At 39.2% G+C, this 26,136-nt stretch overlaps 5 protein-coding genes across 7 annotated transcripts; 2 read left to right on the top strand and 3 right to left on the bottom strand.

Moving 5' to 3' along the window:
• Positions 1–506: 506 nt before the first annotated feature.
• LOC18016103 (probable LRR receptor-like serine/threonine-protein kinase At3g47570) lies at positions 507–4,248 on the bottom strand. Of its 2 annotated transcripts, XM_024155182.1 has the most exons (4): positions 3,842–4,248; positions 1,430–3,448; positions 930–1,334; positions 507–839 (listed from the first exon to the last, which is right to left on the bottom strand). In XM_024155182.1, the coding sequence occupies exons 1-3, from the start codon at positions 4,155–4,157 to the stop codon at positions 973–975; spliced, it is 2,697 nt and encodes an 898-aa protein (XP_024010950.1). In that variant the 5' UTR covers positions 4,158–4,248; the 3' UTR covers positions 507–839; positions 930–972. The 2 variants fall into 2 exon arrangements, with proteins under 2 accessions (XP_024010950.1, XP_006398110.2); XM_006398047.2 differs by having other exon boundaries at positions 1,430–4,248.
• Positions 4,249–4,257: 9 nt separating this feature from the next.
• On the bottom strand, positions 4,258–7,232 carry LOC18016102 (multiple organellar RNA editing factor 4, mitochondrial). Of its 2 annotated transcripts, XM_006398046.2 has the most exons (5): positions 6,857–7,232; positions 6,605–6,702; positions 6,430–6,495; positions 4,717–6,335; positions 4,258–4,595 (listed from the first exon to the last, which is right to left on the bottom strand). In XM_006398046.2, the coding sequence occupies exons 1-5, from the start codon at positions 7,204–7,206 to the stop codon at positions 4,584–4,586; spliced, it is 2,145 nt and encodes a 714-aa protein (XP_006398109.1). In that variant the 5' UTR covers positions 7,207–7,232; the 3' UTR covers positions 4,258–4,583. The 2 variants fall into 2 exon arrangements, with proteins under 2 accessions (XP_006398109.1, XP_024010951.1); XM_024155183.1 differs by lacking the exon at positions 4,258–4,595 and having other exon boundaries at positions 4,699–6,335.
• A 495-nt stretch (positions 7,233–7,727) lies between these two features.
• On the bottom strand, positions 7,728–10,034 carry LOC18016101 (FT-interacting protein 1). The gene has a single exon (XM_006398045.2). It carries the CDS (start codon positions 10,032–10,034, stop codon positions 7,728–7,730), a length of 2,307 nt encoding a protein of 768 aa, XP_006398108.2.
• Positions 10,035–16,277: 6,243 nt separating this feature from the next.
• LOC112086414 (uncharacterized protein At4g02000-like) lies at positions 16,278–16,892 on the top strand. The gene has a single exon (XM_024155329.1). It carries the CDS (start codon positions 16,278–16,280, stop codon positions 16,890–16,892), a length of 615 nt encoding a protein of 204 aa, XP_024011097.1.
• Positions 16,893–21,061: 4,169 nt separating this feature from the next.
• LOC112086413 lies at positions 21,062–22,427 on the top strand. The gene is made up of 2 exons (XM_024155328.1): positions 21,062–21,462; positions 21,800–22,427. The coding sequence occupies exons 1-2, from the start codon at positions 21,062–21,064 to the stop codon at positions 22,425–22,427; spliced, it is 1,029 nt and encodes a 342-aa protein (XP_024011096.1).
• The last annotated feature ends 3,709 nt before the right edge of the window (positions 22,428–26,136 follow it).

Raw genomic sequence — 26,136 nt, 5'->3', positions numbered from 1 at the left:
AATAATAATATATATATATATATATATATTGAATTCTCTGAGTAACATATATAATATATATACGTAACAATAATTGAGAGATGGAGAATTCTCCTTCTCTATGGAATTTTGAGAAAGTTTGAGGTTTTAGCCTCTCTTTACGACTTCCCGGATTGTTTTACCCGTACATCTTGTGTTTACTTTGATATAAATATTTGGGATTTTTGATACAGTTTTTACAGGTACATTGATAAGAAAAGGAATAGAGAAGAATGACGAAAATAAGATTTAAGTATAAAAATTATATACTTAAGTATCATATCAACGAGCATGCTTCCCTAGCTCTAGTATAGATTACAAATCATCTGCTAAAAAGTAATATAAGCTAAAAATCCAATAGAAGCAACAACTTATATAACTCAACATCAACACTAGTGAATATGTTCTGCTCTTTATAATCAAACATTCTCAGGTCTAAATATATACTGTAAGCAAGGAGATCATGAAGAGGTAAGAGTTCTTTACGATTTTTTAATATAGACACACATTTCAACCCTTTGTTCCGACCTTAACTCACTTATCGGGAGAATACTTTATCAACATGACATTGGCGAAAGCACACAAACAACTTCATTACGAAAGCCTAAAAAATTCAAATAAAAGCTGGGAACACAACATTCATCCCTTTGCCTGTATATACTCTGTTCTGAGTTTTGTTCGAATCAGACTCATAAGCTGATCAACGAAGTCACGGAAGCACTTACCGTTCATTACATGGGACTGACTAATTCGGCTACATCAGCCTCATCAATAAAATAAGTTTAGAGCTTTAACATAGTAACACAACATTCATCTTTTATCTGCAAATAAAGTAGAGCATTCGTTAACAATGTTGCAAATATAGAGAAAAAATAAAGAAACACACATATATGAAGAAGATATTTTAGTACCTCCCAACAAGTCTTCACGTTTGTAGAGGGAAGCAGAAACACTTCAATGCCTATCTCTTCTTCTGGATTTGAAGAACCTCTCTCTGATTGAGATTAATTCTTTTACAGCCTCACTCATTGCCAAACGGTTCATAGGAGATTCTACGCAACATTTAAGTCCCACCTCCAAAACCATTTTCAAGCACTCAGCAACAGGAAATCCGATTCTGAGACCATTGTGAAGAATCAACTCGTCCATGACATCCAAAACTCGCTCTGGCAAGGCAGATTTGATGTAGCTGTGGAGGGTAAAGTTTCCTCCAAACAACTCATTAGTTGGTCGTTTACCGCTGAACATTTCCAAAAGGAGAATCCCAAAACTATACACATCACCATGAATTGATATCTGCCCTCCCATTCCATATTCTGCACCATAATTTATAGAAACAAGATTGAAGTAATAACAGAATTTAACTAACTTTCTTGACTCAAACATTAGTTATTTGTGTGATAGTTTATACCTGGTGCGGCATAGCCAATGGTTCCTCTGACTCCAGTTGAGCTAAGTTGATTGAGGAAATACTCCTGGTCGAATTTGAGGAGGATCCGAGACAGACCAAAGTCGCTAACATGAGCGGTTAGATCATCGTCTAGAAGGACGTTGCTTGGCTTGAGATCGCAATGAGCAATAGCTTCATGGCAATGAACATGAAGATAGTCCAAAACAGAAGCCACGTCTATGGATATGTTAAGCCTTTCAAAAAGTGTCAAGGTTCTTGGGGGCGTACGAACCTCTTCTACTTCTTCAGGGTGCAGCCACATATCCAAGCTTCCATTTGGCATGAACTCATAGATCAGAGCTCTGAATTCATTCCCTTGAAAATCAATACTCGAACAAGCCGTCAACAGCTTCACAAGATTCCGATGCCTTATGTCTTTCAAGGCTTCACATTCTGCCATAAAACTCTTCATTGCTCCATGTCTCTGCATGTTTAGAACTTTCACTGCAACAATTTTGTTATCTGCTGGAAGCAATGCCTTAAACACGGTCCCAAAGCTGCCTGACCCAATCAAATTATTCGAAGAGAAGCCATCTGTGGCAATTCTAAGGTCTCCATAGCTTATCATTTCATGGAAAGCCCCCACAGCTGAAGGAGCTGCTTCATTGGTCTTGTTCTTCTTTCTGTTTTTGAACCAACATAGTGAAACTGAAGCTATGAACAACAATAAAAGCAAAGACATGCCTACGCAAACTCCAACCACTACTTTCTTTTTGGAAGAGGAATGATTTGTCCCCTTCGCTGGTTCTTGCGAAAAGCAAGGCTTCAGTTTCAATTCCAAGACGCCTCCACATAGGTTACTGTTTCCAAATACAGAAACGATAGTAGCATTCTTGAACTTTCCTTCAGTTGGCACCTTTCCTTCGAAATTGTTATAAGATAGATTGACATACTCCAAAGAGTTAAAGTTTGCAAGATATCGAGGTATACTTCCAGAGAGATTATTGTACGAGAAATCAACCTCTTTAACACCCACCAACCCACTTATGTCTGGAATGGATCCATCAAAAGAGTTTCCTTGCAGATAAAGTCCTTCCATCGAGAGACACTTTCCCAAAGTCTCTGGAAGTTTTCCTGACAGTTTATTATGCGCTACAGATAGGTTGACAAGATGTTCAAGTCTTCCAAAATCTTTTGGTAGAGACCCGGTCAATGAATTACTTGACATGCTTAGCAAAAGAAGAGGTGAAATTTGCATAATCTCCTGAGGTATAGTCCCATACAACTTATTATGCTCAATAATCAACTCTAGCAAATAGCTGCAGTTACCAAGACTTGCAGGAATGGTTCCTTCAAAGCTATTGTTGTATAAATAGAGTTTTCCTAACTGAGTTATGTTACCTATAGAAAAGGGTATTTCACCTGACATTTTATTTGAAGAAACACTAAATTCTACTAAGCCTGAAAGCTTCCCCAGAGAGGTTGGGAGTGCTCCTGTCAATAGATTGTTTCCCAACGAAAGTTGTTGTAGGCCTATCAGATTCCCAATGTCATGTGGAATGCTTCCAGAGATGAAATTCTTATAAAGGTCTAATATGGTGAGGTTCATGGAAAAATTGGAAATGGAGGCAGGCAAGTCACCGCCAAGTCTATTGCGAGACACAGTTAAGACATTCAGTTGGGTGCAGTTAGTTAAAGCCCCAAGAAATTCAAGATCTCCAAAAGAGCGACTTCCCAAAGAATTACTACCAAGTGATAGAACTTGCAAATTCCCTAATTTTCCAAAGCTTGGAGGTATACTTCCCGTCAGACCGTTCAGCTCCATTGCCAACTTTTGAAGATTCGAAATATTTGCAAGTGTTGTTGGAATGGCTCCTGTGAAGTAGTTACTTCCGATAGTTAACTCTTCAAGGTTTGGTAGCAAATCACCAAAGTCAGGCCTCAGGCTCCCCGAGAAACCATTATAAGCAATGTTTAAAAGCTCAAGTGAGGACATATTGTAGATTGGGGGAGGAAAAGCTCCTGAGAAGCTGTTCAATCCTATATCAAGAGCCGCCATTAGAGTCAATCTAGCTACAACATCAGAAATTTCTCCTTCTAAATTGTTTTCGTTGAAGCTAAGTACTGTGAGGGATGTCAAATTTCCTAGAGAGGCAGGGAGCTTTCCTTTCAGGTTGTTTCCACTAAGATCTAAAACAATGAGCTTTGTCAATGATCCGAGTTCTGAAGGGACACTTTCTCCAACATGATTAGAAGATAAATCAAGGGTCGTCAATCTAGAGCAGTTAAACAGACGGGATGGAATCCTTCCTCTAAAAAAATTATAGCCCAAAAGCAAGTGGTGAAGCCTAAACAAGCTTCCCAACTCTTGAGGGATGCTACCACCAAAAGAGTTATTTTCAAGAAGAAGTACTTTGAGAAACGAAAGATTACCAATAAATGGCGATATCACCCCGCCCAACTGCAATCCTCTGACGTCTAAACCAATAATTCTCTTGTGTCTGCTGCCACATTTAACCCTATTCCAACTGCAGAGAGGGAATGAATTGTTCCATGAGGACAAGATGGCTTTTTTGTCTTCAGAAACTTTAGACTTGAACTCAAGCAATGATTGCTTATCAGTTTCTTCGGTAAACCTATATGCTTCAAGTAACAAGAGATAATTGAAAGCAAATAAAAGAAATAGTCTCATGCTTCTCATATTTTGCAGGAAAGAAATACAAAGAGACGAACAAATTGAAAAATGCATTTGCCTTGTGAGATGATAATGCAACTTCAAGACGAAACACAACCACAAAAGAATATCGAAGACTTTTCGAAAGTCAAGCACGTCAACTAGTCAACTGTATATAAAAGACAAATATTTTGTTAGTCTTTACGTCTTTTTTAGGTACATCATGGGTTTCTGAAGAGATAAATCAGAAGCTACAGCCTGAGTTCGCAATGGCAAATAATGCTTGACGGCTACAGATAAAACGCCTGCTAGTTGGGTTGTGAACATGAGCTACTTACTCGTACCGCCAAACACTAGCCAAAATCTGCACTGGTGGTTAGGCCCAATGCAACTTTTTTTAATTCTAGAATTTTGTTTTCTCATCGATCGCCGCTCTAAGCAGAAGGGTTCGTGATCACCTGCAAGTTTCACATTTCCTTCATTCCTCTGGCCGTGTCTTATTCAACGCGGAATCTGAAACAAAGGAATCGTCTAATTAATGTGTACAGAACAATGAATTAAGAGCTGGAGAATTTTGTTTTTATGGAGTTCTAAGACAAGAAAACTGAGTAAACTCTTATGTTCGAGAACTTACTTTTGTTGGGTCTGTAGGATTACTGTTGTTCCTCCAGTCACCTGCTACGTTTCTCTGATTCTCTTGTTGAAATGTTTGATTCTCTCCTTGTCCAGGAAACCTTGCTGATCCATGTGTAGGTCCATAGTTTCCACCACTTTGTAGATTGTAATTCCCTTGCCCCGTTTGGTTATAGTTCACTGGAGTCCATTGGTTGAAGTTTGCAGATGTCCCTAGACCGTAACTGCTTTGTATTTCATGATTGAAATTTCCTTGGTGAGGCACCGATGCTCCTTGGCCGTGGCTATAACTCGCCTGATATGAAGGCATTGCACATCCTTGACCTTGCCATTGTCCAGGACTTGGTGTTACTTGGCCTTGATTGTAACTACCCTGATATGAAAGCATTCCACATCCTTGACATCGCCATTGTACAGGATACGGAGCTCCTTGGCCTTGATTGTAACCCAACTGATATTGAGGCATTTGATTTCCAAACTGTGGAGGACCATAGTTTCCACCATTCGGTGGACTGAAATTCCATTGACCACCTTGGTTGTAATTTTGTTGTGGTCCTTGGAAAAAGTTACCATGTGGTGGCCCTTGGTCGTAGTTCACAAATGCCCATTGACCATAGTTGCCTAGTGTTCCTTGGTTGTAGTTTACTTGGTATGGAGGCACCGGAGCTCCCACACCTTGGCTGTAACCCATCTGATAGGAAGGTACTTGACTTCCTTGACCTTGCCCTGGCATTGAAGTTCCCTGACCTTGGTTGTAACTCCCCTGATATGGAGACACTAATTGATATGGAGACACTAATGGACCTCCATGACCTTGCCCGTTTCCAGGATACCCATGGCCAAATTCTGGACCTCCTGCTCCTTGTGCAGGACCATAATTTCCACCACTCTGCGGAGTGTAATTCCCTATGCCCGTTTGGTTGTAATTTTCTTGTGTCCCTTGGATAAAGGTTCCCTGTGATGCCCCTTGGCTGTAGTTAGTCAATGCTCCTTGACCATAATTACTTGGTAATCCTTGGCATGGAGGCGTCTGAGCTCCCTGCCCTTGGCTGTAACCCATCTGATAGGAAGGAATTCGACTTCCTTGTCCATGGAGTGGTGTTACCTGACTTTGGTTGTAACCCTGTTGTAATGAAGGCCTTTGACTTTCTTGACTTTGCACTTGTCCTATGGACGAAGTTCCTTGGCCTTGCTTGAAACTCCTCTGAAATGAAGGCATTTCATTTCCTTGACCTTGTCTTTGTCCTAGGGACAGAGTTCCTTGGCTTTGGTTGAAACTCCCTCGAAATGAAGGCATTTGACTTTGTTGACCACGACCTTGCCCTTGCCTCAAGGTTGGCATTTGACTTCCTTGACCTGAGATTGGCATTAGACTTCCCTGACTTTGCCCTTGTCTTGGAGCCAGAGTTCCTTGCCCTTGTCCGAAGCTCCTCTGATCTAGAGGCATTTGACTTCCTTGATCTTGTACTTGTGTTGAGGTTGTGCCCTCATCGGAAGGTGGTTGGCTTCTTTGAGCTTGCTCTTGTCCCGGCGTATCCTTCTTCTCTAGAGAATCAAATCCTTCTCTAGTTGGGACAGGAATTGGCCCAGGCGTGATCACTCCATTCTCGTATTTGTCTCCTGAAAATGAATCCCAAGAAAGTTGAATAAAAACACAACTTACTTACAAAAACAACTTTCCACAATAAGATGACTTCACAAACTCGCAACTTACCTCCATACACTTTGTTCTCTACGTCAACATAAGAATCAGGAATTATGTATTGAACCCCAGGCAAATCTGTTTACAAATACCAGAAACAAACAAAAGAAATCGAAGTGTCAACAAATCAAGATCATATATTTCCATTCTCAAAAAGATCAAATGAAACAAATGCTTCTAATCATACCTCTAAATTTTTCAACTTCTGCTATCGTCATGGTTGCTTGAAAACCTTGGTAACTAGTTGTGCAAATAGCATAGATTTTCTTCTTAGCTTCTTCCAAGCTGAAGAAAGCAACAGTACATGAGTTCGATTCCAGAAAGATGCAGAGAACACTTTTTTCACAATTGAAACAATTTTCTTTGCAGTATAGTGAAGAAGATGAGTTCGATTAGCAGCAATTTCAATGTATACAAAAAACTTCCAAAAAATACGAACCTTATACCAAGCCCTTTAGCACATGTCTGCTCGAAGATCGAAATCATTTCCTCTCTAGACGGAAATTTTTCCTTGGGGAAATCCATTGTGATTAGCCAATGGTTAAAATCGCATCCTTCGTTATCGGGCGTGAAGGAATCTTCTCCAGTGAAAGGGTCGTACTGATATTGATTCGTCGAGAATAGCCTCGCCGGAGATCGACAAAATTCCGTCGGTTGTCTCACCACGGTTCGCGGTAACAGAGATGACACTGAAGGGAAATCGGAGGTTCGAGATAGAGAGAATGATCGTTGGAAATAGGAAGGTACGGCGACAAGAACTCGCCGGAGACGATGCGAGAGCATGGCCATTGATGCCGGAGATTAAGAAACGCCGGCCGGCGACCTTCCTAGAAATTAGCAGGCACACTGAAATTGGGGTTTAGGGCTTTTCTTATGTTTTTAGTATTTACTATTTACTCTAAGACCCTTACGTTTCTAGATATTTCGAAACATGAGAGAAAGTTTCAGATATCAAATTTATCCCAAGTTAAAGTTATTTGGACGATCTTTCGCGGTTTATATATTTGAGCTCTTATAAAACGACACCATTTGTAATTTCCTAACGTATTGTTTTTTTTTTTTTTTTTTTTTTGATAAAAGTTAACGAATTGTTTTCTTAGGTGCTAAACAGCTAATAGGATTTGTTTTGGAAAGTAATAGATTCGAGTCGATTATGAAAATATATCAAGGTCTTTAGCACTGGTAAAAATGACTATATGAGTAATTCACTTGAAATAAATTATTATTACCAATCTCGTAAAATGAAGATATCAAAGAAACGTGTATAATTTTAAAGAAACCAAGGCAGAATATAAAAAAAAATGGAAAAATCACAACATACTATCAGCTCTTGAAGGCAATCTCCTAAAGAAGTTTTGAGGAATGGAAGGTATATCAAAAACCCTAAGCCTAGGATGTCTCATGACGTAGAACGCAAGCAAAGTCATGAGCAGTTTCATGGAGACTAAGAAGATTACTCCACAAGCAGCCAAACAAAACGTGGAGAAGAGAAACGTTGCCCTAGGATCTCTCCAACTCAAAAGATTCTTCACTCTCTCTCCTTGCGTAGCCAAATCACCTAAAACCATCATCATCCTCCTTGCAATATCTCTTAACCTATCGTACCTTGACTTCAACAAATCTCCACTTTTCGTGGTCGGAACCCCATCAAACTCCTCGTCGAGATCATCATGTGAAGCAGAATCAGCCTGAGACAGCTTTATATCCATGTGAGGAGGATGTCTAGGTCGCAAACGATACCGATAAAACCCGATCACGAAGCAATACAATAGCAGAGAGGTAACGCAATGCTTAGGTAGAAACACAATGAACAAGAAGATGAAATGTGCAAGAATCGTCGTTACCGGACTCTTCCATTTGCAAACCGAATCAAACCAAGTCCAAGAATCGCAAAACGCTGAGAAGAAACCGACAAGCCTCGCGAAATTTGCTCTTCCTCTTCTTATACTCCATGAGTTATGTCCGAAATCGAGCATATACTCAATCACATCACGTCCTAGAGGCGGCTCGGTCCTGCCTAGCTTCATACAAAGTATGAGATTTGCTTGATACCTAAGACCCTCTAGCTGGCGTAGAGACAATGGCATTAGGTAATGCATTTTAGGTAGCAAAGGCTCTGAGTATTTCTGAAGCATATCGATCGTTGAAGTAGATGAGAACCGAACCGCGAGTTGAATCTCTCCCATTTTCTTCACACCGTCCGGTTTCAAAACAATGAGCGGATACGAATGTGTGTAGATCCTGTCTGTTTCTAGTGTGGACAAACGAATCCTGATCTTACCGATCCTCGAATCCACCGGTCCTGATCTTCTTCCGTTGTTGTTTTCAGGTACCAACATCATATTCACGTTGTCGAAAACCGCCACGGTTATTACAGTACAAGGATCATAAACCTCCCAAGTATACTGCTCGTTCCATTTGGGACTAAAAGTATCGACGATCGTCCTCGTTCTCACCCATTTCCTCCCGTATTTCGCCACACAATACGCATCCGTCGTTCCTCGACCGTCCCGTGACTTCATCGGCATCAAACCGGACGCACTTATGACTCCAAGCTCCAACACACCAATCGCTTGAGTCCATAGAGTTTTAGCTGAAGCTCTGTAATCACTGCTGTATTGAATCGTCTCGTCAAGCACATGGTAGCCTCCGTCCAATGATACTCGCAAATGAATCCTCCCGGCGAATACTCCTCCTCCTCCTTCTTCTCCGGTACGCTCGAGGTTGTACCAAAGAGCCGGTACAGGTCCAGGCAACACTCTTCTCTCAACCTGAGATAAGTTTATCTCACATTTCCCTAAAACTTCTTCTCTTTGACCTACCTTGTCCACCAAGCTAAGTATCAAACTGTCTTCAAACGGCTCAACCGCCACTAACATCAAATCCTCATTCCAAACTGGACTCAATGTACGCGTCTGCGAAACGTTACTCCTCACAGCAATGTTCCCTAGAGACCCTTTTACAAAAACCTCTGGATTCGTTCTGTTTCCTTGCAAAGGAACTAAATCTTGAGCCTCGATGACATTCACTCGCAAATACCATAGCCTCGGAGACAGATACACTTTAGACCTCGCGATCACCGCGTTTTCTCCGTTCACCGTAACGGAATCTGAGTGCCAAGCTTCAGGGAAAACCTCATCGGCTTGTGTCCCCATCCATACAGACAACATAACCTCTCCTCCAAATCTGTTTCCATTTCCATCTTCTAATCTATACCATTGAGGAGCCAATGGACTATCCGGAGGGACGCGTGTCGGAATCTCAGCGACTTCGAATTTACATTTACCGATTGTCTCTTCTTCGTTTGCCTTCACAGCCACTTCCAAGACGTTCCCTTGGAGACGATCTTTGTTAAAGGCGAAAACTTCGTGAAACTCAGGGCTTGCGTTAGGGTTTGTGCTCTGTTTCGTTCTTCCTTTGTAGTTTCCGATTGTGATTTCGATGAATGATTCGTTGGATGGTAAAGCTTGTGCCCTGAGGATCCGGATGTAGAGAAACGTCATTCGTTCCACTAGATCGAATGATGACGACGTCACCATTTCGCCGCCGGAATTTGATCTTCCGCCACCGATATTCGGACATGTCTCTCTAAGTGAGAAGTCGTCGTTCTCTGACATTGTTCTTCTGTTGTTGTTGTTGTTGTTGTTGTTGTTGCGATTCGAAGGTGCCATTGTAGCGTTTTTTGTGTTTGCATATAAGAAAATGTGTTTTCAAGATTTGTGGTTTTGAAATTTTTTTCGTTGTTTAAGGAGAGAAATTCGTGGGGGGTAAAGTTAAGATAAGGATATGCATTTAAAGTTGAGATTTTGTTGTGAGAGATATTCAAAAGATTACCGTTTTTATTTTCATAATTAAATGACTTTCCTAATCGTTTTTAAGAGTTTGAATGCAAATCATTCGTAAGGTAAATGTTGGATTTAGTTTTGAAAACGACGTTACTAATCATTAATTTGTTTGTGTTAATTGGTAGAGCATTTAAAAAAATCATTAAGAAAATGGCACACTTTGAGAAAATGGCATTAATTTGAGTAATTTATTCTGAAGGCAGCAACTAATGCACATTTTGTTTACAACATTAAGCATATCGTTGCGATTTGTCATATCCAATTAGTAAAACCTTGTTCAAGATCGAGCACAAATTTGCTAACCCTAATGTTGTTCAGAATCTGAAAATTTGGGGGCATAAACGTAACATTTTAAGAAAAATATTAATATATACTTTTTTTTTTTGCAATTTGGGGGCCGAAATTTTTATATTTAACCTCAAAAAAAAATTTGGGGGTCAAGATAAATGTTTCATTATCCCAATGCTAATTCTCTTCAACTCTTTGTATAAAATTTTAGTTTACAAATAAACTTACAAATAGAGAAAGGAGTGGTCATTTTACACAAGGGAACAAAAAAAAGTCAACACTCTATACTTGTAATCTATGCTATTATATGTAAAGGAATGTTTGTTTCTTCAATATCAGAAAAAAATATAGCAACGACTAATTGGATCTGTTCTTTGAGGTCTGAATCACTTCCATGCATATCTCATTGTGCAAATGCGTTCTTCTGAGACTCCATTTCACATGGGACATTGCACCAGTCTTCTAATATTGAAATGCCACAATGGATTCTCCCAAGTATGATTGCTTAAGCTGCGTCATGTGCATTAAACATGAGGATGCACATTTCTTGGTTGATAAGGATGTCAACAAATGAAATTCTTCTATTCGGTTGCATCCAGCTAAAAAACTTGCATAGTTTGGACTTTTGGACATTTTTATTTTAAGATCAATTTCAAGCATGTGAAATAGTTATTTAGGCTGGTAATACTAATACAACATTTTTTTGATTAATCACTAGAGTTGGTAATAATTGTGGCTGTTTTTTTTTTAAAGAAAAAAATGCAATTGAACCTCAATTAGTATATAAAAGAAAAAAAATGTTTTTGATGATATCTAAATTTTCTATGTTTTTTATGTTTATTGATATAGGTTACCATGCATATGTTAATTTTTAGTGGATTCTATTTCGTGTACATAGCAATCAAATTTTATATTTTTGATGATGTTTATTTTTCTTAAAATATCTGATATATAGAAAACTCTAATATTATTGTAGTACTGATTAATAAATATAAAAATCAGCCATAAATATATTTAGAATGCAAGATAAGTTTAGATCAAAGGTTTCCATTTAAAAAAAATCATAATAGATAAAAGGTTTCCTGTTTTGTTTAAAAATAATAATTTATCAAATTTTGAAGAATTAAAAAATTCCGAGCATTATACTTAGACCACCTCCAACCATGATTTCTAATGAGGTTTTAGTGGGAGTTTAGTTTTAAAAATAATGTTTTAATGGTAAATATAAGTAAAACCGTTTCTATTTTAAAGATTTTTAAAGACTCAACTGAGCCTCATACGTGTTATTGTCTGATTGGTTGAAAGATTTTTATTTTTATTTTTGTTTCTTTAATGAAACATTCTTTTTTATCTGGAGTGTTTCCCATTTATTTTGTTTTGGAGAAAACTCTCTTCTTCTTAGAAAACACTTTTTTTTTTGCTTTTCTGTATTCTATGTTTAAATTTTAAATCAATGAAATAATTTTTATTAATAAAATGTTTGTATTTGGAAAAATATAATAAAACAAAAATTTTAGAGTCTCCCATTAGATCTATCATTGGAAACTAAAACAATGAAATTTAAAAAAGATTTTTAAATATTAAAGTGATAAAAAACTATTAAAAAATAAAATTAAACCCTCTCATTACAGACCATAGTTGGAGATGCTCTTACTACTTAACTCAACTAGAGAGTCAATATCCCGAGCTTTATAGCTCAAAGTACACGCTTAATACGTTAGCGTATGAGAGGTCGACACTTGTTTTAGTGGACCTAACTAGAGACCCTCTACACGTGCTAGAGTCTCTCCAACACAAGAAACAAAATGACAATACTATACTTGTAATTTATGCTATGTGTTTGTTCTCCAATATACACTCCTATGAAGATAAAATAGTAACTACAAAGTGTCGTTAACTATTAACTTAGTAAAATATAATTCTTCAACTCTTTGTATAAAATTTTAGTTAAGTTGCTGGTTGCAAAGTGTCGAGAAGCTTGGTTAAGTTGCAGATCTCTTTAGGGAGAGACCCTGTAAACTGATTAGAAGAAAGCTTGAGCTCACCAAACAATGGAAGCTTGCCAAGCCATGAAGGTATAAGCCCTGAAAGAAAGTTATCGTTGAGATCAATGACAATGTGTGTCAGCTTCTTGCACAAACCGAGCTCTACCGGTATGATTCCTGTGAGAGAATTGCTTGAGATATCCAACAAAGACAGCTCTTGGATCTTCCCAAATGTCCAAGGAATTATCCCTGTGAACAGATTCTTCCCTAACCTTAAACGATCAAGACTCGGAGACTTCCCTAGCTGAAGAGGTATGTCTCCTGTTGTCTGTGACATCAAAGGAGAGGTGAGAGCTTGAACCGGACTAATCGAGCCATTGAGCTTGTTGCTGGAAAAATTGATTCTTGTGAGGTTTTGAGTTTGACAAGCGATCCGAGTTGACTCGGAATCTCGCCACTGAGTTGGTTTAGGGAAGAGATGCAATGAGGTTGAGAGGTTGGAGAGAGTAGTTGGGATGGGACCGGTGAGACGGTTTGATGACAGATCGAGGTGGGTCAGGTTAGTAAACCGGCCAACTGAAAGAGAAATCGAATGGTTAAGGCTAAACCGGATAGATTTAAACCGATGATAATACGACCACCGCACGTGAGGCCGGTCCAGTTGGAGAAATTGGGATCATCATCGGAATTCAGTTTCGGAGAGCGTTTTCTTCTTTAGGGTTTGTGAAGAGAGACTTCTTCACTTTGAGGAGAGTTTGAAGATCGTCGGTTTGACCCGAACTTGACCCGATTGAGAAACAGAGGAGAAACAGAACAAGAAGAAGAGGATTTTGCTGCATATTTTATTTCTTGTTTTCTTGTTCTTCAGTAAACAAGAGATCTGTGAGAGTATTGAATGGAAATTCTTCGAGTTCTTGTTAATATTAAGACTACTAGTATCGGAAACATAGTTAATAGAAGACAATTGTTTGGTTTTCGCTGTGGATGTTGAAGAAATGCGATTAAAAACGGTGCATGGGGACTCAAAACAACAAGAAGAAAACGCCAAAATATGCAATACTACAATATATCAGATTCATAGTTGAAGATAGGTCTCCTTTTAACATTTCAATAGCAATCACTTAGTGATGTAGCTTTAAAAGATAGAGTAGTAGTCCGTTAATTCTCACAATACCTGGAAAACTCTAATAATTGTAAGATTATTCGTTTACTCTGAGAATATCCGAATTTATTGAGATTTCTCTAGATCTACCAAAAATAATGAACAAAGAGACAAAAGCTCAATTTTATTAATCAATCAAAAACTAAATACACAACTTAGACCTAAACGGCTTATTTATAATAAATCCAAAACACTAGAAAATCCTAAAACAATAAAACTTATCTAAATAATTAATAAATAACTAAAATATTTGGAATATTTCTAAATATCTCTCTGCATCATTTTCTCCGACGACGAAAAGATTCGTCCTCGAATCTTAGCCGTAGTCATCGATTCCAAAACTTTCTATAATTGAATCTAATAACTTCTTTTCTTTTTTCTAAACTTCCAATAATAAAATGCTTCATGCACGAATAAACAATTTTGACAGACTTCATCAATATTAACTCTCGCATAAGGATGCACCACAGGTCTCTTGCGAAGTGGTAACTCCATCTAACCTTATTCTCCATGATATGATAAAACGTACATTTCAATGGGTCTGGTGTTGCATAAGCCCAAATCAAAGCTTGATTCTCTAAATTGCATTCCACGTTATTTAACATGCTAATTGAAGAAGAAACTTCAACTTTCAGATCGTCCACCTCTTGAAGAACGAATCCATTGTCTTTGTCTTGAATTTGATCTTCGTCATCATAAACATCAAAGACTGGATCTCCAACAATTTCTCTGAATTTTGTGGACAGATCTTCAGAAGAAACAAAGAGATCTTCATCAGTAGGATAAAATTAAAAACTCGAGCAACATGGTAATCAAGCACACAGAACCGAACTTTGATTGAGAAATCAAAGTGCTGTCTTTGATACCAACTGATGAAGCGGAAGCTTTAAAAATATAGAATAGTAGTCCGTTGATTCTGAGAATACCCAGAAAATTCTGATAATTGCAAGACTATTCGTTTAGTCTGAAAATACTCGAATAAATCAAGCATTCTTAGATTCGTTGAGATCTCTTTAGATCTACCAAAAACAATGAACAAAGAGACAAAAGCTCAATTTTAATAATAAATCAAAAACTGAATACACAAATTAGACCTAAACGGCTTATTTATAATAAATCCAAAACACTAGAAAACCCTAAAATAATAAAATAAAATTATCTAAATAACTAAATAAAACTAAATATTTGGAATATTTCTAAATATCTCTCTGCATCATCCAACTGATGTAGCGGAAGGTCTAAAAAGATAGAATAGTAGTCCGTTGATTCTGAGAATACCGGAAAATTCTGATAATTGCAAGATTATTCGTTTAGTTTGAGAATACCCGAATAAATCAAGCCTTCTTAGATTCATTGAGATCTCTCTAGATCTACCGAAAACAATGAACAAAGAGACAAAAGTTCAATTTTATTAATCAATCAAAAACTGAACACACAACTTAGACCTAAACGGCTTATTTATAATAAATCCAAAACACTAGAAACCCTAAAACAATAAAAGGAAATTTTCTAAATAATTAAATAATAACTAAAATATCTGGAATATTTCTAAATATCTCTCTGCATCATTCTCTCCGACGATGAAAAGATTTGTCCTCGAATCTTAGCCGTAGTCATCGATTCCAAAACTCCATATATTTGAATCCAATAACTTTTTTTCTTTTTTTCTAAACTTCCAATGATAATATGCTTCATGCACGATAAACAATTTTGACAGACTTCATCAATATCAACTCTCGCATAAGGATGCACTACAGGTCTCTTGACGAAGTGGTAACTCCACTTAACCTTATCCTCCATGATATGATAAAACGTACTTTCCAATGGGCTTGGTGTTGCATAAGACCAAATCAAAGCTTGATTTTCCAATTGCATTCCACGTGATTTAACATGCTAATTGGGGAATAAACTTCAACTTTCAGATCGTCCACCTCTTGAAGAACGAATCCATTGTCTTTGTCTTGAATTTGATATTCGTCATCATAAACATCAAAGACTGGATCTCCAACAATTTCTCTGAATTTTGTAGACAGATATTCAGAATAAACAAAGAGATCTTCATCAGTAGGGTAAAAATACTTGAGCAACATGGTAATCAAGCACACCGAACCGAACTTTGATTGAGAAATCAAAGTGCTGTCTCTGATACCAACTGATGTAGCGGAAGCTTTAAAAAGATAGAATAATATTCCGTTGATAATAGTCCGTTGACACTCTTCATCGGGATCAGATACTCCCTGCAGAACCAGATGTCCCTTTCACATTTGCGATGGAGTTCTCCCTAGCACGTTTTTTCTCTCTCGCGCCGTTTTGTACATAGTTTTTAAGAAGGCTCTTGCTACTTGATTCCCGACAGATCTAGCTTCCTCTCTCACAACATTTCCCATCGAGCTGTGTGCTTTTCTTTGTTCTCTGTTTCTTTTCCCACATCTGTCTCTTTTCATTTAATTCCTTCTCCCTTTTGTCTCATCTTTCTCACTCAAACTTGTCATTTTCTTTTCTCCTTCAACTCGTTTCCATCTTTTTTCTCTTTTCTCCCTTTTGCTCTTTGCCTTTTTATTCTCTACCTCTCAACCGACTATGTCTCGGTCTTCTCAAGATCTTTCTGGCAAGAAATCTCCCTCGCAAGAGAAGGACGAATCTGTGATAATCCCACCCTTCGACAACTCAGCTCTCCTAGCTCGTTTCAGGCTTACCCTCATAGGGAGAACTTTCCACACCGGTGGAAGAAGCATCGATGCTCTGCTTGCCTTCATGCCTAGATCTGGTATACGGGATGTTGCAGGACGAGTTCGGGGTGTGGACCTTGGAAATGGACGGTTCCATTTCGATTTTGACTCGGAAGATGACCTCCAGAAGGTGTTAAAGAAGCGACCTTGCCACTTCAATAAGTGGACCTTTGCTCTTGAGCGATGGGAACCAAATCTCCAGGACAATTTCCCGAGTTCTGTTACCTTTTGGGTCAGGATCCGAGGCATTCCCTTACACTACTGGGTTGAGCTAGCCTTCAAGAAGATTGGAGATGCTTTGGGGTTTGTTGAAGCCGTGGATGAAAAAGAGGGAAGTGTCTTGGTCAGTGTTGACGTCACACAGCCTTTGAAGATGAAGAAGAAAGCTCAGTTTGACAATGGTGATGAGGTCACAGTCACTCTTGAGATGATAAGCTTTACCGCTACTGTTTCCACTGTCTCATGATCTCTCATGAAGAAGCAACATGTCCTCTCCTCTCTGAGAGTGAGCGTCACCGTCTTAGAGAGAGACGTCTTCCTTCTGCTTCTCAAGACGACTCCAGAAACAGAGCACCTCGTGAAGAGAGGTTTCACTCCTCTCCTGAGATCCAAGGAGGCTCTCGTCTCCCACCTCGTCCTCAGTCTCGCCATGAGGAACTACGACGGTCTCACAACACCTCAAGAGCTGCAACTGCTAGGGAGCCGCCTCGATCTGCACATCTCCCTCTGTCAACCAACGTTCGTCGCTCCCTGTATCGGAGAAGCAAAGCAGAGAAAACAGATGAGATGCGTGATTCTGTGTGGAGCAGACTGAGGGAAGATCGCCGCCAAAGACATCCCCGTAATCGGGAGCCCTCTTTTGAGTCTTCCACTGGATCCCGCAACCGCCGCGGTGAAGATTCTGGAGCCTCACGCCAAGAAAACTCGCGTCCTCTACTGAGAGAAGATGAGGCAATTTTCGAAGGAGCGGTTTGTCTCCATCTCGACAGAGATCTTTCTAAAGAGTGGACCAAAGTTTCGACGTGTGGGGAAATCACCGTTCTCCTGTCTGACAGACCAGTGTGAGAATCTCAGAACCAAGCTCCAACCCGTCATCTCCTCCGAGGAAGGCTGAGATCGCTGTGGCAGGGAAAAGGAAAGCCATATCTGAGGAGGAGGATGAGTTTAGTGATAATGAAGATTTAGAATCCTCACCAAGGCTCTTTGAAGTTGGATCTGGTTTTGGTATGAATTCTTTTCCACCAGTTGGTGAGTCTGTTCCTCATGTTGTGAACCATCTGGTTTCGGTGCAAGAGACCGATACAGAAGCTGAAGATGGGAAGAGTATCTTTGGTAATGAATGTGTTCCCACTGATTGGGAGGACCATGCTGAAGATGCGGATGATGATACTGAGCTCGTAGCTGAGGATTTGAGGATTCTGGATGAGTGTGAGAAGGAGGGTGATGATTCTCTAATGATGTTGGAAGCGATGTTGGAGGATGATGATTTGCTCGATGAAGAGTTGGCGGAAGAAAAAATGAAAGCAAGCGAAGCCCTGGTGGAGAGTTTGGAGAGGACCATTTCTGAAAATGTGAGACCAATTTTTCATGGGTCAAGTGGAGCAGCTACGGCATCCTCTCATTCGCCAGCCAGCAAGAGAGAGAGATTACCTTCAAGAGCACAAACAGCAAAGACAGGCTCAAAGAAGAAGATCCCCAAGAGCCTAAAGGCGCAGGCTGCAGCATCAAAGAAGCTGAAGGCGTATCAAGGAAAGAGTACACCGAAGAGAAAATTTGTTTCTTCGACAGTTGATGCCACAAAAGGAAAGGGCAAGCCAAGCGCCCCTTCCATCCCTTCCTCTGAGGTAATTTTCGTTCCAAAAAGCAAGTTTTCCAAGGTGACCAAGAACAAAGATTGTGATGTGGAGGATCAGAGCCCTCTGAAGCCTCCTGAATGAAGATTCTAGCATGGAACTGCCAAGGGGCGGGCGCTAAGCTCCCCAAACGCCGACTGGTAGAGTTATCCCGAAAGTACTCTTCAGGTTTCATGTTTTTATCTGAAACTAAGAATGACCATTTTTTCTGCAAGAATTGCAAGTTTCTCTAGGTTTAGATTTTCTCCACACTGTTGACCCTGTAAGAAACAGTGGAGGTTTACCTCTTTTTTATTTTAAAGATTTTTCGGTTAAGATTATGTTACTTAATGACCGTTTGGTTGATGTCGAGACTATTATTGATGGTAATAGAGTTTGTATGAATTTCATTTATGGTGATCCTGTTGTCAAAAACCAAGATTATGTTTGGGAGAGGTTAAATCCAATAGGAATCTCTCGTTCTGGCCCGTGGTTTATCATTGGAGACTTTAACGAAATCACAAGGAACGATGAAAAAAGTGGCGGTAAACGACGATCCGAGGCCTCTTTCCTCTCTTTTCGAGCATGATCCAGAATTGTGGCATGGTTGATTTCCCTTTCCAAGGAAACTCATTCTCATGGGTTGGTAGGCAGAAAAATGGTGTAGTTAAATGTCGATTGGATTGGGCCATGGGTAATGAAGACTGGCACAACATTTTTCCCACACTGTTGTGGAGTATCTAAAGCTATGGGGTTCTGATCATAGACCACTCCTAGCTCACATCCGCTCAACCCCTCAAACATATACCCGTAGCTTATATTTGATAAAAGATGGATTGGTAAACCAGGGTTGGTTGAGGCTGTGAAAGAAGGTTGGGGTGTGTCAAGTACAACATCACGAAAGCCTTTCACATGTCGTATCCGTACATGCCGCGGTGCAATTTCCAAATGGAAAAAGGCACCCAAACCAATTCGGAAAAACTTATTAAATCCTTCAAGATGAGATAGATAAATCTCAAGAGGATGAAAATACCTCATCGGAAGAGCTTCTTGAACTCAAATGGCGATTATACAAGGCTTATAGGGAGGAGGAACCCTATTGGAGACAAAAAAGTAGGGTTAATTGGCTAAAATAGGGTGATAAGAATACTAAATTTTTTTCACGCCTCCACAAAACTAAGACGGACAAGAAACTGGATCCTCGGTCTTTCCAACCAAGACGGGGTTTGGATCGATACAGAGGCGAGAATTGAGAAACTTGCGGTGGATTATTCCTCGAATCTCTTCACTTCCTCTACCGAGCAAGAAGATGTTCCCAAGTAAGTTTCAGAGGCTATGAACGAGAGTCTCACTCGAGAGGTGACAGAAGAAGAAGTGAAACACGCCCTGTTTTTGCTAAACTCCGGAAAAGTCCCTGGTCCTGATGGGATGAATGCTCTCTTTTTTCAAACGTTTTGGGAGATTATAAAGGCAGATCTTCTGCAATTGATTAGAGAATTCCTCAGCTCCGGGACTTTCAACGAGAGGATCAACGAGACAAACATTTTCTTAATTCCGAAAGGAGATAAACCCCGAGACATGGCAGGTTTCCGACCTATGCAATGTATGCTATAAAGTTATCTCAAAGGTGCTTAGCATCCAGCTGAAGAGACTTCTTCCAGAGCTAATCTCTGAGACGCAATCCACCTTTGTGGCAGGAAGACAAATTACAGACAACATACTTATAGCGCAAGAAAACTTTCACGCTCTGCATTCTAACCCTGCTTGTCGAAAAAAGTTCATGGCGATAAAAATATATATGAGTAAAGCTTATGATAGAGTGGAGTGGCTGTTTCTAAGGAGGCTGATGGAGAAGATGGGTTTTGCTCCCCTCTGGGTGACCTGGATAATTCAGTGCAGCACTTCGGTCTCCTATAGAGTGCTGATCAATGGAGTGTCAAAAAGATTTATTAAACCGACAAGGGGTATCCGACAGGGGGATCCCCTCTCTCCATATCTCTTCATTATTTGTACGGAATCTCTCATTGAACAGCTTCGCCGAGCCGAATCATCTGGGGATATCCAAAGGCCTCAGAATAGCAAGGGCTAGCTCGCCTATATCCCATCTTCTATTCGCGGACGATAGTTTGTTTTTCTGCAGAGTAGATTCACATCAGAGCCAAGAGATTATTAGTATTATCCGCTCTTATGGCGAGGCATCTGGGCAACAAATTAATTTTTGAAAATCCTCCATTATGTTTAGAAACGATGTCGCAACCCCCATCCGTCAAGAAATTAAGGCGACAACGGGTATCCACCAGGAGGGTGGCATGGGTACTTACTTAGGACTTCCGAAGAGATTGCATGGCTCCAAGGCGCAAGTGTTCGCATTTGTTTGGGATACACTCCAAACTATAGTCAATTCATGGTCATCTAAGCTACTATCGAAAGGCGGGAAAGAGGTCTTAATTAAATCGCAAGCCCAAGCTCTTCCGACATATGTGAAGTCGTGTTTCCTTTTGTCGAAAGTGATTCGGTCCAAGTTGAGCTCCGCTATTGCTAACTTCTGGTGGAATTCAAAAGCAGATAGCAAGGGTATTCATTGGATAGCGTGGGAGAAATTGTGTACCCAGCTAGCAGATGGTGGCCTAAGCCTTAGAAGCCTTGAAGAATTTAATCTTGCTCTTCTAGCAAAGCAGTTAAGGAGAATATTGAGATTTCCAGATTCTCTATTGAGTAGGGTCCTTAAAGATAGATATTTCAAATACTGCAACCCTTTGGATATACAAGTTTCGAATCTCCATCATATGGATGGAGGAGTATCATGGCTGCAAAGCTACTCCTCAAATATGGGCTTCGTAAAACTATTGGTTTGGGTTTTGGAACATGCGTCTGGTCTGAACTCTGGATTCCCGACACTCTGGCCCGACCCCCAAGAGGTCTTCATGCCGAGCGCGAATTCCTACTGTATGTTCATACACTAATTGATTTTGTTACAAAATCATGGAAGGTGGATCGTCTTCGGAAACTATTCACACCCGAAGATATTACCCTAATTTTAGGGATACGTCCGAGTCAATCAGCCTCAAGAGACGGTTATAGTTGGCCTCTAGCAAAATCAGGCAACTACACGGTTAAGTCCGGTTACTGGACCGCGAGAACCTTAACTCGTTATGCTTTTGACCTCCCTCTTCAGGGTCCAAGTACTACGGTACTCAGGGCACAAGCATGGAAATTAAAAACTACACGAAAGCTTAAGCATTTCGTAGGGCAATGTATTTTACGCTGCTTGGCATCATGCCATAGCCTCGCAGCCCACCATATTGGTGGAGATAACATCTGCCCTCGATGTGGAGACGAGGCAGAGACGATTAATCACATGATCTTCGAAATGCTCTCCAGCGCGACATGTCTGGGCTCTTTCGGCAATTCCATCAGCTCCCGACTTATTCCCGTTACCCTCTAGTTATGGTAATATCGATCATCTGTTTTAGAGAGCAAAGGATCACGGAGCTAGAGAAGATGTCATGCGTGGTTTCCCTTGGATGATGTGGTTTATTTGGAAAGCACATAATCGCAAAGTTTTTGACAATGTTGTTGAATCCCCTTTAGATACACTTAATCATGCGATAAGTGAGGAAGAGGCTTGGCGAAAAGCACATCTGCTAGACGATACATTGACCGAGCCCCGGGCAATTATTACCCCTCCTGGACAACCATTGGCGACTGCACCTATCTGCCACTGTGATGGCTCATGGACTGAGACGGGAACCTCCAGCGGACATGGGTGGATTGTGACTCAGGGGGACTTAGTGATCTATATGGGGTTAAAAGGATCACGCTTGAGCTTATCCCCTTTGCATGCCGAGCTGGAATCTCTCCTGTGGGCTATGAAGTGTATTAAGGAGTCATCCATACATTGTAGCTGTTTCGCAACGGATTGTTCTGATCTACTCGCTATGACGGAAAACCCGGAGGACTGGCCAAACTTCGCATCTGAACTTGAAGATTTTAAAATCTTTAAAGAATCTTTTAGTTCCTTTAGGATTTTTCATGTACCACGTAGAGAGAATGTCCGTGCGGACTTTCTTGCAAAGAAAGCAAGGGCACGAGGCTTTAGTTTTTCCCATGTAAGTTCGGTTGCCCCAGATTGGCTCTCCCTAGAGGAGAATCTTGTACCGAATACTTAATGAAATGTTTTTTTTGGTGTAAAAAAAAAAACCAGATACCCTTCATAGAACTCAGATGCTTCATTCGGAATCAGACGTTCATCACGGAGATCAGATACTCCATGAAGAACCAGATGCTCTTCATAGATATCTTTTTCGTCGTCGGAGAGAATGATGCAGAGAGATATTTAGAAATATTCCAAATATTTTAGTTATTTATTTAATTACTTAGATAATTTCCTTTTATTGTTTTAGGATTTTTTAGTGTTTTGGATTTATTATAAATAAGCTGTTTAGGTCTAAGTTGTATATTTAGTATTTGATTGATTAATAAAATTGAGTTTTTGTCTCTTTGTTCATTATTTTCGGTAGATCTAGAGAGATCTCAACGAATCTTAGAAAGCTTGATTTATTTGGATATTCTCAAACTAAACGAATTATCTTGCAATTATCAGAGTTTTCCGGGTATTAATTATCAGAATCAACGGACTACTATTCTATCTTTTTTAAGCTTCCGTTACATCAGTTGGTATCAGAGCCAATCTCTTTGGTTTCTTAATCAAAGCTCGGTTCTGTTTCCATCACCATGACACTTGAAGGTTTGAATTGTTTTACGGTTACATACTTACATATCCATTTGTTATATCTGAAGGTTTGTGTGAAGATTTCAGAGAAATTTGTGGCAATCCAATTTTTGATGTTTATGATGAAGAAGATTTTATTCAAAAAGAAGATGAAGTGCTATTCCTGCTTAAAGATAAGGAAAACGTGAGTCTTATTAACGTTCTTCCTCAAAGTGTGATAATTCAATTAGAAGAAAGCCACGATGTCTCCCAAAAAATCAACAGAAAAATAAAAGATGTGTGTGAGGGCGTGAAGAAAAAGAGCCTAAGGGTTTCAAATCAAGAAGCTAACGTGGAGCATATAAGGAAAAAACTCCAACTCATTCAGTGGCGTCTTGTTGATCACTATTGGACAAGCAAAATCCTTGAAGTGGAACAAATTAAAATTCTTTTATTTGAAGAATATTATTGGAGGAAGTTCAGAAAAAAAATTATTGGATTCAAGCATACAAAGTTTTGGAATTGAAGACTACAACTAAAATTCGAGGATGAATCTTTTCATCGCCGGAGAGAATGATGCAGAAAGATATTTATAATATCTCTTACTATCGTACTTATTTATTTTATTATTAAGATAATTTCATTTTATTGTCTTAGAGTTCTCTAGTATTTTGGATTTATTATAAATAAGCCATTTAGGTCTAAGTTGTGTATTCCATTTTTGATTGATTAATAAAATTGAATTTTTGTCTCTTTGTTCATTGTTTTCGGTAGATCTAGAGAGATATCAATGAATCTAAGAAAGTTTGATTTATTCGGATATTCTCAGACTAAAAAAATAATCTTGCAATTATCAGAGTTTTCCGGGTATTTTCAGAATCAATAGACTACTATTCTATATTTTTAAAGCTTCCGCTACATCATTTTCTTCGTCTGAGAGAATGATGCAGAGATACATTTAGATATATTCCAAATATTTTAGTTATTTATTTAATTATTTAGATAATCTCATTTTATTGTTTTAGGGTTTTCTAGTGTTTTGGATTTTCTAGGCGGAGCTGGTTTCTCCTCCTCCGCCGTAGCTGGTTTCTCGTTGTAGCTTGTTTCTTCTCTGAACCTTGTCACCAGGTTCGTATTTCTTTAAACAGATGGTGCAATTGCCGGAACTAGAGGAGGAAACAGGAAGCGACTCGGGAGGTTGTTCAGAGTCGTAACTACAGAAAATGGCGACCGAGATGAGTAGAATCATGACAAGAACACCAATGAGAGTGATGAGAGAAAGAAGTGTGAGAATCGGAGTTTCCCCCATCGCTAAGGTTGATGCGAAGGAGAGATTCTATTTTTGATTTGCTTTGCTTTCCTTTGTTTGGAAAACGCACAAGTAATGATTTTGTGTTTCTTTGATAACAGAGAGCTTTTGCTTGATTTTATAGTGCGACAACAGAGAAGGAAGCTCTAGGGTAGGGCTGGGCATTCGGATATTCGGTTTAGTTTCGGGTCGGAACCGATCGGATCCGGGTCTTTCGGATATAGAGATTTTGTATCCAAATAAGAATCGATAGGTTTTCGGTTCGGTACCAATCAGTTTCGGGTCGGTTCGGTTCCAAGATTTAAGAACCGATAAATATTTGAAATTTTTTGGATCTTAAATAGTTCAGATATTTTTAGGACCCAAAAACCCGAAATAGATCCGAAAACCCGAAATAGATCTGAAAACCCGAAAATATATCCAAAAACCTGAAATTATATCCGAAAATTCAAAAATATACCCAAAATCTAAAAAAATATAATCGAAATGGAAGGGTCTGCCTTCTTTTGAGTCTACTTGGGAACCTTTATCCGACCTGGTTAACCAGTTTCCAAATGCTAATCTTAAGGACAAAATTGTCTCATTAGGGGGGAGTATTGATAGACTCAGGGTGCCAATTGCTTTCATGAGGAATAAGAACAGAACCAAAGGAAGGAGGGCTCGTATTATGGAGAAAAAGAGGGAATTGAGAAGTGGCTAAATACAAGTAGAAGACTATGTGTGGAATCCTCTAGCTGAAAGAGAGAGTTCACTTTAATTAATAACTCAGCATTGTCAAGAACCTTATGGCTTGTATTTAAATAGTGATCCCGACTTTAGGGCACTGATCTTATGAACAGTAATGAAATTTCCTTATCTCTACCCCCTTATTTCTATCTAACCTAATCTATTTCTCACTCTATCTCTCTTCTTCACTCTTCTTCACTCTTCTTCACTCTACCCCCTTAAACCTATCACAAAGACTCCGTTAAGACAAGCATTTTGTCGAAGAGATGGGAAAACCTCTAACTTATTGTTCCTGGACTTGACTTAAATTACAGCGATTTCCCTCATGGAGAAGGCTTTACGAGCTTCATTGACAATTTTCTGGAGTTGAATTAAAAATCACGAATGCAAAAGTTCAAGATAAACTATGATGATGAATGGTTGTATACATATCTCAAGGATCGGTTTGCGGAGTGGATTGGTACATGGATGTTGAGAGTCCTGACAATGTTTTTAAAATCGGAGAGAGGATGACTCAGAACTTTTATCAGCGCAATACATTGGTGTCTTTGAAGCTTGCAAGCCTATACATCAACAATCCCAAGTTTGTTGTTTCAAGATTATGCATTTAGAAGTAATAATGTTTTTAAAACCGGACCGCTGACCGAACCGGGAAAGCTTTTGAGTCATGGGTTAGTATGGTTAGACCAGGTTTAACCGGGTTTGATAAATTTTTTCAAATAATTATATTTGGATTTTAAAAAAAAACCAGTGTTTTTAAACCCGGACCGGACCGGCGGTCAGACCAGGTTGGACCACGAACCGGAAGTGTAGCCGGGTTGAGTTGAAAACCGGATTGAACCGTCAAAAACCGGAAATTAGATAAATCGATAAACCATATTAAACCGAGTTTAACTAAAAAAAACTTAAATCATATTTTTTTTACGTTTTTTAAGAGGTAACAAGTCAATTTGATTTTTGTTTATTTATTTACTTTAAAAATAAAAGATAAGGTTTCTAAATATTTGACAAAAAAAAAAGGTTTCTAAATCATAACTCTTCTATACTTCTTTTGGTTTTTTTTTTAAAATCCAAATATAATTATTTGAAAAAATTTATCAAATCCGGTTGAACCTGGTCTAACCATACTAAG

This window comes from Eutrema salsugineum, unplaced genomic scaffold, assembly GCF_000478725.1.
Source record: "Eutrema salsugineum unplaced genomic scaffold, Eutsalg1_0 scaffold_20, whole genome shotgun sequence".
NCBI lineage: Eukaryota > Viridiplantae > Streptophyta > Magnoliopsida > Brassicales > Brassicaceae > Eutrema > Eutrema salsugineum.
This window is presented reverse-complemented; position numbering and strand designations above follow the sequence as displayed.

Bases quoted from the DNA above. Each gene is read 5' to 3' on its own strand.
- LOC18016103 (XM_006398047.2), bottom strand. From the start codon at position 4,157: ATGCATTTTTCAATTTGTTCGTCTCTTTGTATTTCTTTCCTGCAAAAT. The intron at 1,335-1,429 runs GTATAAACTATC...ATTATGGTGCAG, and splicing joins CATTGGCTATGCCGCACCAG to AATATGGAATGGGAGGGCAG.
- LOC18016102 (XM_024155183.1), bottom strand. From the start codon at position 7,206: ATGGCCATGCTCTCGCATCGTCTCCGGCGAGTTCTTGTCGCCGTACCT. The intron at 6,703-6,856 runs GTTCGTATTTTT...TGCTTTCTTCAG, and splicing joins GCTAAAGGGCTTGGTATAAG to CTTGGAAGAAGCTAAGAAGA. The intron at 6,336-6,429 runs GTAAGTTGCGAG...ATTCATTTTCAG, and splicing joins AGAGAACAAAGTGTATGGAG to GAGACAAATACGAGAATGGA.
- LOC18016101 (XM_006398045.2), bottom strand. From the start codon at position 10,034: ATGTCAGAGAACGACGACTTCTCACTTAGAGAGACATGTCCGAATATC.
- LOC112086414 (XM_024155329.1), top strand. From the start codon at position 16,278: ATGTCTCGGTCTTCTCAAGATCTTTCTGGCAAGAAATCTCCCTCGCAA.
- LOC112086413 (XM_024155328.1), top strand. From the start codon at position 21,062: ATGGCTGCAAAGCTACTCCTCAAATATGGGCTTCGTAAAACTATTGGT. The intron at 21,463-21,799 runs AGCATGGAAATT...GTGGTTTATTTG, and splicing joins ACTACGGTACTCAGGGCACA to GAAAGCACATAATCGCAAAG.